This window comes from Berghia stephanieae, chromosome 9 (genome assembly GCF_034508935.2).
Source record: "Berghia stephanieae isolate SIO BIC M18660-M18661 chromosome 9, UCSD_Bste_1.3, whole genome shotgun sequence".
NCBI lineage: Eukaryota > Metazoa > Mollusca > Gastropoda > Nudibranchia > Aeolidiidae > Berghia > Berghia stephanieae.
Window position 1 is genome coordinate 143453 of NC_088368.1, and position 14790 is coordinate 158242.

The following is a 14790-nucleotide window of genomic DNA, read 5'->3' on the forward strand; positions in this document are numbered from 1 at the left end:
TCCAGGTGATATTGGCTTTGCTTTGTTCACGAAAGGAAACGAGTCCGGCTCGTTTAACATAGATAATAACACATGACATGTAATAGAAGACACTCATTGATTACTTGCTATTCATACCATGAACATATTCATACCTTTGTTATGGTTTGTTTTGTTATGCCACAAAGTGTGTCAAGGATAAGGTAAACTTTCTTTGTAAAACTCTCATTATTTGAGTAGCTCTAAATTGCATTTCATTAAATGTTGTTATTACGATCATGTAACCATTTGTACTGGATTGTAAAAATACATTGTAGTTTTAGATTTATTTTTTTTATAATAATTTGCAACAATAATTCAGAGAAGGTATTTTAACTGCCATCTTCTAGAAAGACACGTATTTAACATTTAGCCAGAAAACTCATCCTTCATAAAGCGATCGATTTAATTCATCCTCATCTTGGCAAAAACTCTCATGCCTGGGACATCGTGAGGTCTTCTTATTCCCAGGTTTGAGAGTTTTAGCCAAGATGAGGATCATTCAAATCGATCGATATTTGAAGGACGAGTTTTCTGGCCAAATTTTTACTGCATCCTATCTTTTTCCAGCATACGACAGTTAACGACTTAAAATGGCCATAAGGACATTCGACATAATAGCCGATTTATATGATTTACAATGTCTTAAAGACGATACAAAAAATATAAGGATCAGATTTGAGCACTGTTTTCATTACTTGTCAGAGACACGATTTGAGCACTGTTTTCATTACTTGTCAGAGACACGATTTGAGCACTGTTTTCATTACTTGTCAGAGACACGATTTGAGACTGTTTTCATTACTTGTCAGAGACACGATTTGAGCACTGTTTTCATTACTTGTCAGAGACACGATTTGAGACTGTTTTCATTACTTGTCAGAGACACGATTTGAGAGTGTTTTCATTACTTGTCAGAGACACGATTTGAGACTGTTTTCATTACTTGTCAGAGACACGATTTGAGCACTGTTTTCATTACTTGTCAGAGACACGATTTGAGACTGTTTTCATTACTTGTCAGAGACACGATTTGAGACTGTTTTCATTACTTGTCAGAGACACGATTTGAGACTGTTTTCATTACTTGTCAGAGACACGATTTGAGACTGTTTTCATTACTTGTCAGAGACACGATTTGAGACTGTTTTCATTACTTGTCAGAGACACGATTTGAGCACTGTTTTCATTACTTGTCAGAGACACGATTTGAGCACTGTTTTCATTACTTGTCAGAGACACGATTTGAGACTGTTTTCATTACTTGTCAGAGACACGATTTGAGACTGTTTTCATTACTTGTCAGAGACACGATTTGAGACTGTTTTCATTACTTGTCAGAGACACGATTTGAGACTGTTTTCATTACTTGTCAGAGACACGATTTGAGCACTGTTTTCATTACTTGTCAGAGACACGATTTGAGACTGTTTTCATTACTTGTCAGAGACACGATTTGAGCACTGTTTTCATTACTTGTCAGAGACACGATTTGAGCACTGTTTTCATTACTTGTCAGAGACACGATTTGAGACTGTTTTCATTACTTGTCAGAGACACGATTTGAGCACTGTTTTCATTACTTGTCAGAGACACGATTTGAGACTGTTTTCATTACTTGTCAGAGACACGATTTGAGACTGTTTTCATTACTTGTCAGAGACACGATTTGAGACTGTTTTCATTACTTGTCAGAGACACGATTTGAGCACTGTTTTCATTACTTGTCAGAGACACGATTTGAGACTGTTTTCATTACTTGTCAGAGACACGATTTGAGACTGTTTTCATTACTTGTCAGAGACACGATTTGAGACTGTTTTCATTACTTGTCAGAGACACGATTTGAGACTGTTTTCATTACTTGTCAGAGACACGATTTGAGACTGTTTTCATTACTTGTCAGAGACACGATTTGAGCACTGTTTTCATTACTTGTCAGAGACACGATTTGAGACTGTTTTCATTACTTGTCAGAGACACGATTTGAGACTGTTTTCATTACTTGTCAGAGACACGATTTGAGACTGTTTTCATTACTTGTCAGAGACACGATTTGAGACTGTTTTCATTACTTGTCAGAGACACGATTTGAGACTGTTTTCATTACTTGTCAGGGACACGAGTTTGTATAATTTTATATCTTCAAACATTTGATATGTTGTGTAAGAAAACGACAGCCCCTTGTCCCTAGATAATATATTTGACACAAATAATGATATGTTCATAAAATAGATATTTAAATGTATGAGTAGAGATATGTCTTGTTTCTGACCATTCATCTTACTTCAAGCTGGTTTTCCTGGGTCTACTTTACTCCAAAATATTACCGAATTGAGGAGTGGGTTACATATTTATGCACTTACTCTTATGTTCAGACAAAGTGTACTTACCATTATGGTCTGTCAAAGTGTACTTATCATAATGGTGTGACAAAGTGTGTTTACCTTTATGTTCAGACAAAATGTACTTACCCTTATGGTCTGGCAAAGTGTGTTTACCTTTATGTTCAGACAAAGTGTACTTACCATTATGGTCTGTCAAAGTGTACTTACCATTATTTTACCTTTATATCAGACAAAATGTACTTACCCTTATGGTCCGGCAAAGTGTGATCATTGTGAGGATTGTCAGTGACCGTCCAATAATTCGTACGACCCTCGTTAAAATGTTTCTTCCCGTCTTCAAAGTTTGTTGATAGAGCGTCGTGGGTTTCCGCTAAAAAATGACAAGCAGATTAAAAGATTCTTTGTAAGAAAATTACAGTTGCATGTTATGTACTGAATATGACGGAGTATATAAGTATCATATAAACAGCTGATCAGAATGGTTATTTTTGGTGTAAACAAAACAAATCTATCACCATATACTCGTATAATTGTAATTTTACATAATTATGTCAGTACTATCATATGTGCTATTTGTCATTATTACATTATGCACGGCAATTATATTGAATCTATGATTAATTAACAGCCTGTATGTTACATAGCCTACATTATACGTGATATGACATACATTGTACAAACGTTACAACTATAATTACATTCTTTTATGATCAAGAAACAAATAAGATCAAGTTACGAGGGATGTCTGAAAATAATCTTATCTTCAATGTTTGTTGATAGAACGTCATGGACTTCAATTGATAACAGGAATTTAAAAAATGAAGAGAGTTCAATTGCACACGCTGTACGACGTATCACGTGACACATATGGCCAACATCAATGGTATCATGTTGAACTGAACTCGATGCTGAAAATTGAATATTATATATTGCAAAATAATGAGTTTTGGGTCAAGTTTAAATGTGTTATTGAGGAGAATGAATATGGTTTACAAAGTGGGGACAATCCAACGTCTGATGGTTCTGATTACTTTAACTTGAATTCACTTTTGTATCATTAGATTCGATTCGACATAATTCCGGGCTGAAGGGGAAAGCAATAAAAGTAGTCTGTTTTCTTTGTTTTGCTTTTCTGACGGGAGGGGGGGGGGAGGGTTGCTTCTATTATCATTTCTGCTCTTGCTGTCTATATTACAATGTCCTACGCATCCTTTTACACGTTTGTCTTACAAAAAGGCGATTTTTCAATTTTCCCCCCTTTAAATGTAAACAAAACCTGAGCTGTGCAGGCTATATTCACCTGTCATTTATATAAGCCTATAAATTGTTAGATACTCATGGACAGTCATCAGTAGGGCAAGCAAGTCGTGACGTCACACCTTCTACTCTTGCGATTCCTAACTTCTTGGAAGTGTGTACGTAACTAGTCTTTCGGAAGACTAATAAGAAATGGAAAACATAATAAATCTAAGGTGGCATAATTGTTTTAGAAGCAGAACGTACAGGCAAATCCTTAATACAGAGCGAGGATTGATGATCTTGATTGATGACCAGCATATATTTTGATAACAAAATAAGATACCATCACTCTAAAACCAGAAGACCATTTACACAAGGTGTGTATCCTGTCCTCCGAAAAAAATTGATCTTACACTTCCAATGAGATTAGAGCCGTTTTTAGACATCGCACTTTTGATCCCCATTCCCTCTTTTATTGCATTAGCTGTTTATTTCTTAAGGGGCGGTTTGGGTCTTTTCTTTAAAAAAATTAATTACCAATATTGGGCGGTTTTAATCATTCTGTATCGTCATTATAGGTTAAAAAACAACATTTATGGTGAAAAATTTCAATTATCTGTGTTGATACCCATTTTGCGACCTAATTTGGGGGTCTGACATCAAAATATTATAACAATCTTGTGGCAAACGTTTCACAAAAACTAATGAAGGAATAACCTCCTTATTCTTCCCTCTTGTCAAAATTGTACCATAGTGTGTCACCATAGAGAGATTTCACGGCTTTAGCTTATGGAATTTTTATTAGAACATTACAAAGTTGAGAATCAAAAATTTATGACAAAATTGAAGTTAAAAATTCAGAATTATGATTATAATTCCAAATTCACATATCTTATCAAAAAAAAATCTCTCTATGGTGTCATAATACATTATCTCTGTGATAACTGTGGAAATTTTCAGACAATTTCATTGAATAGATTCAGAGAAACGTTTGACACAGTATCCCATACCCTTAGAAATATGACATTTTGAGAAAATAGCAAAATAGCTTCCCGTTTTTCACACTTTTCTTACTACCTGTACCATTTTTGATTGTGTTTTTCCTGCCTTTATAGTCCACTTTAAGAATTTTGACTTCAATTACACTATTTCTAAGATAATAAAATATCATTTTTTACCAAAATCTCAAAATCAATTTTTCGAAGAATTTTCCTAAAAATTAGACCCAAACCGCCCCTTAAGCAATCTAAGCTCTTTAAAATGTCAACACTTTTAGGTCATATCATTTGAAAGCCAATCGATGGCTAACGGTATCATATTTTGCCACATCAATGCTATTTATAGTTTTAAACATCAACTTATTGTAACAAGCCTGGCGTTATTCGTCTGTATGTTCAAACACCTGGTCGAATTATTAACCGTGCGATGGAGCAAATAAACATTTCTGTACCACAATCGTAAAGATTTTATCTGCGTTTATTTCCCTCTCATTTTGACAATGTCACTTTGAATTCAATTATACCGTCAAATTAATGAGTGGAATTATTTATGTCAAACGGTTTTGAGAATTTCTTAATGATGCATTGAAAATGAACTCCCTAGATATTTCACTAAATCTATTTGATCGAAACTTGAAAGTCTTAGCTCTCTCTCTCTCTCTCTCTCTCTCTCTCTCTCTCTCTCTCTCTCTCTCTCTCTCTCTATTTCTCTCTCTCTCTCTCTCTCTCTCTCTCTCTCTCTCTCTTTTGACACAATAGATTTGTACAACAAACAGATATTCAACTAGCGTCATTTTGCATGTAGAACTAAAGACCATCAAGTCTTCATTAAGTAGCAATGACTATGAAAAATGTTTTTTTTCTCTTTTTGAGGAAAATTTTGTCTAAATTTGTCTGAAAGGATGGATGTTAGAAGTGTCAAGCTATGAGTTGATGGAGGCTACGGTGAAAGGAGGGATGTTAGAAGTGTCAAGCTATGAGTCGATGGAGGCTACGGTGAAAGGATAGATGTTAGAAGTGTCAAGCTATGAGTCGATGGAGGCTACGGTGAAAGGAGGGATGTTAGAAGTGTCAAGCTATGAGTCGATGCAGGCTACGGTGAAAGGAGGGATGTTAGAAGTGTCAAGCTGTGAGTCGATGGAGGCTACGGTGAAAGGAGAGATGTTAGAAGTGTCAAGCTATGAGTCGATGGAGGCTACGGTGAAAGGGGGGATGTTAGAAGTGTCAAGCTATGAGTCGATGGAGGCTACGGTGAAAGGAGGGATGTTAGAAGTGTCAAGCTATGAGTCGATGGAGGCTACGGTGAAAGGAGAGATGTTAGAAGTGTCAAGCTATGAGTCGATGGAGGCTACGGTGAAAGGAGGGATGTTAGAAGTGTCAAGCTATGAGTCGATGGAGGCTACGGTGAAAGGAGAGATGTTAGAAGTGTCAAGCTATGAGTCGATGGAGGCTACGGTGAAAGGAGGGATGTTAGAAGTGTCAAGCTATGAGTCGATGCAGGCTACGGTGAAAGGAGAGATGTTAGAAGTGTCAAGCTGTGAGTCGATGGAGGCTACGGTGAAAGGAGAGATGTTAGAAGTGTCAAGCTGTGAGTCGATGGAGGCTACGGTGAAAGGAAAGATGTTAGAAGTGTCAAGCTATGAGTTGATGGAGGCTACGGTGAAAGGATAAATGTTAGAAGTGTCAAGCTATGAGTCGATGGAGGCTACGGTGAAAGGAGAGATGTTAGAAGTGTCAAGCTATGAGTCGATGGAGGCTACGGTGAAAGGAGAGATGTTAGAAGTGTCAAGCTATGAGTCGATGGAGGCTACGATGAAAGGAGAGATGTTAGAAGTGTCAAGCTATGAGTCGATGCAGGCTACGGTGAAAGGAGGGATGTTAGAAGTGTCAAGCTATGAGTCGATGCAGGCTACGGTGAAAGGAGGGATGTTAGAAGTGTCAAGCTATGAGTCGATGCAGGCTACGGTGAAAGGAGGGATGTTAGAAGTGTCAAGCTATGAGTCGATGGAGGCTACGGTGAAAGGAGGGATGTTAGAAGTGTCAAGCTATGAGTCGATGCAGGCTACGGTGAAAGGGGGGATGTTAAGTGCACAAGTTGGAAAGCGTCCCCTGTGGCATGAAACAGATGTCGATACATACAAGGTTGTGAATAGACCATTCAGGATCAAAGACCTGTTTTGAAATTACGTTTGATATTTATACTAGATAAATCCTACTCCAGTCACTTCAATTTGGAGACCTTGACCTCAATCTGTATCTCAATGTCCTTGAAAATGAAAGATAAGTTTATTACAAACGCCACGGTTAGATGGACAAAATGGTGATTGTGGACCAATATGTAACTTATCACCACAAAACAGTATCATGTCTTGCTAATTTTGATTCCATTTTAAGGAATATTTCTTAAATTTATAGATTTATAGATAGACTCCATTGTTTGACGACATCCAGTTTATTATCTTAAACTTCAAGAAAATCACTCTCAAATTTCTCAACATTTTTACTTTAAACTCAGTGTTCCTATTTCTATTTCATTTCGCCATAACACCAGATTGACAAGGTGGCTCACATATATTTTTTGTACGTCTCGTTTTAAAGATTTTTAATGAAGATCGTTATTGGGATGTTTAAACTTTTTATTTGGTATTTATCATTTTAGATTGACTCAAAACATACTTTAAAATAATAGATAGCTAGAATTGTGAGACGCCAAATCGTAAAATTATATATTATATATAATCAGTGACACTCATTTATGATGTTCATAGGACTAATTTATGGACACACGTGACACTCATTTATGATGTTCATAGGACTAATTTATGGACACATGTGTTTGTGTGTGTATTAATTCTTTACCTAAATCACCAGGAGTCCGTGTCTATAATAAACCACAGAATTGGCCTAATCAGAACCAGAGCCGGTACGTTCCGATCTCGATTCGCCTCTGCAGCCAATCGTTTTGATCGGTGTATCTCTTGCCTCTCACACATTAGTTCTGATTGGTTGATAAAATTTACATTAGTTCTGATTGGTTGATAAAATTTACATTAGTTCTGATTGGTTGATAAAATTTACATTTACGTATTTCAATTACTCTGTTTTATTCGGTACTTTAAGAACCCACTTTTTCACAATTTATTTTATGGCGATTGTAATTTTTGTCTAGTATTACTTTAGCCTTTAGCAATGTGTCTTTTGTTTCCATGTATAATTATGACCACCTTTGTTCATAACGTAATTTATTATCTGTAAAACACTTTGAGATGTTTGGTTTATGGAGAGCGCTCAACAAATATCATTTATTATTATAAATACTCTTTACGTAGCTGTAATTTTGATTGGTTGAATACGGCAGCTCGGGTTGAAGTTTTTGATATGAAAAGAATCAATTCCTACTACAACAAAAGTCGAATTCGCTGATTTTAGATAACCATGAGGAATGGAGATTGAATGAATTATATACCAGAAAGTACAAACAGCTAAGAAAGACAAGGACATATAGAATATTACTATTACTTATATGCAGTTCCTGACAATTCTAACAACACACATTTAATAGTCATGATCTCGTTGTTGTAACCTTCAAACTATAATCGGCCATTAGACTTAGAAATAAAATGTGGAGTATTTGTTAACTCTACGCATTGCAATCTGTAATTCAGATATCACATCAATCAACAAAACTGAAACATTGAATACTCAAAGGTTATAATTTGCAATACGGTGTTCAACCTGTTTTCTCTTCAAAATAATTCCTTTGATCAGGTTTACTTGAGTATGGTGTTCTTAGAATTAAGTAGTAATAAGTCAGGGAATTCATCATACAGAGGAATAAAAATGTAATTTGTGTTGGTTGGAATTAAATCAAAATAAATCAGAATGCAGAGCAGTCTTGAAATTGGATTAATTGGTCAATTTTATGAATGGATTTTAAATTATTGTCAAAATCGTTTATATATCATTATTTTTTCCATTAGTTCTCTTTTGTACTTATCAACATTCAGAGCGATAAACAGATTTTATTTCATACATTGCAACTCAGAGAGGATGTTTTTCATTTCGGGCTGACAGTAAACTCACGGGGTCTTACAATTTAGATAGATGGAATCAAATTTAATAAATAGGTTTATCAAAAAATACAAAGAAGACAAAAATAATGGATTCTTTCTTTTTCCAATTCAGAATTTTAAAACCGTTTCGAATCATTAGAAGTTCTTGGAAACGAGGGTGGGTGACAAAAGTCTGATTATAAAACTGATTGTAATTATTCCTTTATTGTAACACAAACATTTTTAATGAACTATTATTGATTGCAAGGTTTGGACGGAAAATTTTTCTAGATTGTCTTGCTTATTCTAGGGTTGGACATTTCGAGGAAACAAGTTGTCTATATACACCTCATTCCATTATGAATTCATGTTAATTGTAAGACGAGTAACAAAACACATTAAAGCACAAAAGAAAACAGATTTTGATAGCAATTTTATTCAAGTAATAAAACTGGCTTTTACGATTTCATTTTTCCTTTCAACACTGCTCAAGCACGTCTGAATAAAGAGGGAACTCAGATTAAAAGAAAATAATATCAAGCACGTCTGAATAAAGAGGGAACTCAGATTAAAAGAAAAATTCATCAAGCACGTCTGAATAAAGAGGGAACTCAGGTTAAAAGAAAAATAATATCAAGCACGTCTGATTAAAGAGGGAACTCAAATTAAAAGAAAAAATCATCGCAGAAAAACATTTCTAGAGCAGAAAAAAATAGATAGATTTAAATTCACAGCCGATTGTCCTTAAATATTCGAATTTCAAACACAATCTGTGATACATATGCTCCCACCAGCACCCCTAAACATTGCACACTACACACCATTGTCGTAAGATGAGTCCCCTAAACATTGCACACTTCACACCATTGTCGTAAGATGAGTCCCCTAAACATAACACACTAGACACCATTGTCGTAAGATGAGTCCCCTAAACATTGCACACTTCACACCATTGTCGTAAGATGAGTCCCCTAAACATAACACACTACACACCATTGTCGTAAGATGAGTCCGAGTCTCTCTGGCAGATAAATTTCCTTTCCAAGCCACAGTTCTTGTCACTCCAGTGACCATCTCTGTCCGCAGTCATCTCCACACAGTATTCATCACCACCCATGTTGTCCGGTTCACGGTGAGCCCATGGGTGATAGAATGTCTGAAGATAGAAATGAGATAATCATTCTAATAAGAAGGGGGGGGGCGAAGTGGCCGAGTGTTTAATGTGATTTGGAAGGTCTCATGTTCGAGACCCGTTTCAGGCACTTTCTTTAGCTTGGGAAAGATTATCAACCCCCAATTTGCTTATTTTGGACATCATGGGTGATTTCATTTGACATCAGACATCCTATTCGATAGATTGTCTATATTCTTTGTGGAATGCCTAGACGACGGGAAGTTATGGTGATAATAATGGACTGTCATATCGCATACAATATCATCAGCCATGAGGCTCTTGGCGCTTCACTTCAACACAAAATAATCCTCAAGAAACTACAGGATACTTTTTTAAAAGTTATTTTTCAGTGATTTCTTGCACATGGGCCAAGATCGACCATTTTGTCTTTAAAACAAAAGCATGGCTTGCACCAGTTTTTTAGTCTTTCCATTGGCTGCATATTTTATATTTAATAATTTTGTTGTCGTGACATTGTCCCTGGGTCAAAAGATAATCGAGAGCTACAGTGACTACAACTCAAAATGCCTTTTTTCTCTATCCCCCCCTCTCTCTCTCTCTCTCTTTCTCTCTCTCTCTCTCTCTCTCTCTCTCTCTCTTTCTCTCTCTCTCTCCCTCCATCTCTCTCTCTCTCCCTCCATCTCTCTCTCTCTCTCTCTCTCTCTCTCTCTCTCTCTTTTACAGATAAAGGTAAAATCTTATAGGTCAGCTCTTTGATTCATTTTGTTTGTGAACAAAATATGTGACAATGGGGGAAACATGTGACATTTTGAATGAATTTAGTAGATATCCCACGACCTCTAGACAAAATAAAACAGATTTACAGGGTCTGCTGTACAGCATCGCCTGTGCGTTGACCGCCCTCGATTTAATGGTTATCTATAAAGGATGTTCCTGTATTTTCATCATCGTCAAGGCACTTCTCGTGCTGATAATAATGTTGCTGATGACGATGATGATGATGATGATGATGATGATGATGATGATGATGATGATGATGATGATGATGATGATGATGATGACGATGGACTTACTATGTCCCGTCCGTCCACATAGTGAAAGCTCCTATCGTGGTCAGCGTCACGAATACCAATCCAGTAACGGTTTCCAGTTTCGAGTAAATCTGTAATAATACTAGGATGGGAGTGATACGTGTTGGTTTAAGATTGATGAATCGATGGATGAATTGATGAATGGATGGATGAATGGATGGGTGGATAGATGGATGGATGGATGAATCAATGGATGAATTGATGAATGGATAAATGGATGAATGGATAGAGAGATGGATGGATGGATAGATGGATGGATGGATGGACAGATTGATAGTTAATGGATTATGATAATACGATTCAGTAGTCTGATGTCACGCGCCCGGCAACGGCGGCCATCTTGGTTCTAAACAAAGAAAATCATTACTTTTTATTCTTCATGCTAGCTAGAACTTTTCATTCCCTTTTCATATGCCTTGTGATCAGAATGTGTAAAAGTCAAAACATGATCAAATTGACGGGGTTTTTTTTCCTCTGGATACGCGTTTAAGCTCGCCGGAGAAATATTTCATACGGCGTCCGCCATTGTTCCGATAGTTTAGAGCCAGTGTTACTAAGTTACCATACGTCATTAGGAAGGAAGTGATGTTACGACTGTTGAATCCTATTGGAATAATGAAATTTTAGATTTATAAAAAACAAATGAATGAATATTATACGTGGACGAATAAGTCGGTAGATGATAACGGAATGAATGAATGGATGGGTTGAGGATAGATAGATGGATGGATTGACGGTTGGATGGGGGGATGGGTGAGTGGATTGATGAATGGGTGAATGGATGGATGGGTGGATTGATGAATAGACGGAAGGATGGATTGATAAATGGATGGATGGATGATTGATGAATAGATGGATGGATGGATTGAAGGATGGATGGATAGATTGATGAATGGATGTATGGATTGATGGATGGATGGATAGATTGATGAATGGATGGATGGATGGATATATGGATTGATGAAAATATGGATGGATGATTGATGAATAGATGGATGGATGGATAGATTGATGAATGGATGGATGGATGGATTGATGAATGGATGGATGGATGGATTGATGAATGGATGGATGGATGGATTGATGAATGGAGGAGTGATAAATATAAAAAGAAGAATTAATTTAAGAGAAGTATATAGATTAGACGGATGGATAGATAGATAGATATATAGATCTATAGATAGATAGATAGATATATAGATCTATAGATAGATAGATAGATAGATAGATAGATAGATAGATAGATATATAGATCTATAGATAGATAGATAGATAGATATATAGATAGATAGATAGATAGATAGATAGTTAGATAGATAGATAGATAGATAGATAGATAGATAGATAGATAGATAGATAGATAGATAGATAGATAGATAGATAGATAAATAGATAGATAGATAGAAAAAAGAAAGGAAGTGAGGGGGAATAAGACATACCCTTAACAAAGTCGTTGACGTTTTCGTTACGAATCATGACCAGATCTCCTCCTTCAGACATACACACTTGTCTAGCTGTGAGCCACGTTCTCTCTACGTCATAGAACACTTTGATGCACGTCTTACGGCCTCCTTGTTCAGTTTGACGCCAATCTCTAGGGCATGAACCTTGGAAGATTCCGTTGTCCTCATCTGAAGAAGAGCTTCCGCCGTAAAACCGACGACGACCTTATGGAAGAAATAGACAAGGATGCTGATAAGATCGATGAATTTATAGTGGAGACAATTATAATGATTGTGATGGTGATGGTGATGGTGATCACGTGCACGGTGGAGGAGAAGGTGATTGCAATGATGAAATATTTAATAATGTGATCGTATAGTATACAGTTTTTTATAAGTTTTGCGATTGCAAATTATAAAATCATTAAGTATTGAGTTTGCAGACTATGGAGTTATTAATTATTGTGATAGCAAATGATAAGGTTGTTAATTTCTGTGATAGAAAATGATAAGGTTGTTAATTTCTGTGATAGAAAATGATAATGTTGTTAATTTCTGTGATAGAAAATGATAATGTCTAGACTGAAAAACAGAATATTTTAAACATTTCCTTAAAATTTCAAAACCACATTCTTCACATTCCATTGGTGTCAACATCACTCAACAGGTCATCTACAGTTGTAACATTTAATTTCCTTGAAATTATAACATATCATTTTCTTGAAATTCTTATATCAACCATGTCTTGAAAAGCACTGTTGGGCCCGTTAGATGGAGATTGGCGCTCTATTAAATGTATTATTATGACTGTAGGAATTGAACATGTTAGAATTACAAGTGCTCGATTTGATTAGATTTATAATAGAATACTGTAAACTGTTGGAATATAACCTGGTTTATTTACGAATTAATTTATTCAACAACACAGCAGCCTTCAGATAACATCAAGATGTCTCGAATCCTGTTGTTGTTTTTTTTTTTTTTTTTTTTTCACTAGTCCAGGTTATTCTCAAAAACGTGAAATGTATAAAGTGTTACTTACCGTACGTCACCGTACAAAGCACAGAGGTGAGAAGAATGAATATCAGTGAATATCCCATGTTGTCTATTTGAGTCTGTAACAAAATATTGGTGAAGTGTGAGCTACTTTTCTGTATGACAGAGCCCATGTATTTTATGGGAGAGAGTGAGAGAGAGAGAGAGAGAGAGAGAGAGGGAGGGGGGGGAGAGAGAGAGAGACAGAAAGAGAGAGAGAGAAAGAGAGAGAGAGAGAGAGAGAGAGAGAGGGGGGGGGGGAGAGAGAGAGACAGAAAGAGAGAGAGAGGGAGAGAGAAAGAGAGAGAGAGAGAGAGAGAGAGAGAGAGAGAGAGTGAGACACAACAAATCTTTATTTGTGTTGGTTGAACCAATGTCTTCGCCAAATGTTCTTTATATTATCTTCACCTTGATATTGATTGGAAAGAGTCTTTTTACGTAAACAAAACTGTTTAAAATTGAATGGTATATATAAGATTCTTTTATTTCTTTGTGTTTATTAAACGCGTTGTATTGTCGTACCCGATAACATTACGAGCTTGCGAGTATGTGTTATTGAACGATGAAATATAGCGAGTTTAATAATTACAAAGAAATGAAAGAACACGTTTATTACACCCCTCCAAGTAAGATTCTTAGATATTTTGTGAACAATTGTATAGTAGTAGTACTTCAAACCGCCATTCTCTATCTGCTTGAATGACAATTTGACCCAAAAAATAAAAACTTAAGATTTGTATTCATGCGCACAAAAAGATTACTTATAATTATCAATCAGCTGTATTTTGCACATTATTTCACACCAATAAAATGTGCAAAAATATTCATCAACGCGTTCAAAGCATTGTTCAACGATTACATATATAGAGCAGTACAATTAGGTGCCCCAAACGTAAACAATAACAAGTTGCTAGTGATTTCCGTTAGGGACCGGAATAATTTACGCACAATATAGTTATCCCAATTTTGTAGTTTGAGTTGTAGGCAATACACTTTCAGTATTGAAAATATGTTTACATAAAATCTAACAGTTGCAGAAATAATAATATAAGACTAAATTATTCTGAAAATCAGGCTCCGAATAATTCTCGTTTTGTTCACACCAGCGCAATAATTTGCTCTGGTCTAAAAATAGATAGACTGTAACTTTTGATAAATTTTACCTTTTGTTCCATAAAATATCCATATCTAGACATTATTTGATGCATGATCGAGTATTTATGAATATGTGTTTCTTTTGCCACCTAACAGCCAAATTTTAAAGGTTATTTTTTTCTATAATTTACATTGGAACTTGAGCTGTCAAGACAGGAACATGTGGTTTGCCATGTGCTTCTAGACCTTTGTTTACGTTTGGGGCACCTAATTATACTGCTCTATACTAGGGTTTTCCAATGGGAGGGCTGGAATATTTTACGATTCTTACACTCTT

The 14790-nt window shown here is 35.9% G+C and overlaps 1 protein-coding gene across 1 annotated transcript; it reads right to left on the reverse strand.

Annotated features, from left to right (window-relative positions):
* Window positions 1-255: 255 nt before the first annotated feature.
* LOC144980205 (C-type lectin lectoxin-Thr1-like) lies at window positions 256-13492 on the reverse strand. Its single transcript, XM_078927776.1, has 6 exons — window positions 13366-13492; window positions 12321-12548; window positions 10864-10952; window positions 9649-9811; window positions 2611-2736; window positions 256-272 (listed from the first exon to the last, which is right to left on the reverse strand). The coding sequence occupies exons 1-6, from the start codon at window positions 13490-13492 to the stop codon at window positions 256-258; spliced, it is 750 nt and encodes a 249-aa protein (XP_078783902.1).
* Window positions 13493-14790: the final 1298 nt, after the last annotated feature.

Coding starts and splice junctions, on each gene's coding strand:
- LOC144980205 (XM_078927776.1), bottom strand. CDS start 13,492: ATGGGCTCTGTCATACAGAAAAGTAGCTCACACTTCACCAATATTTTG. Junction 12,549..13,365: donor GCTTTGTACGGTGACGTACG/GTAAGTAACACT, acceptor TTCTTCCATAAG/GTCGTCGTCGGTTTTACGGC. Junction 9,812..10,863: donor ATGTGGACGGACGGGACATA/GTAAGTCCATCG, acceptor TTCTATCTTCAG/ACATTCTATCACCCATGGGC.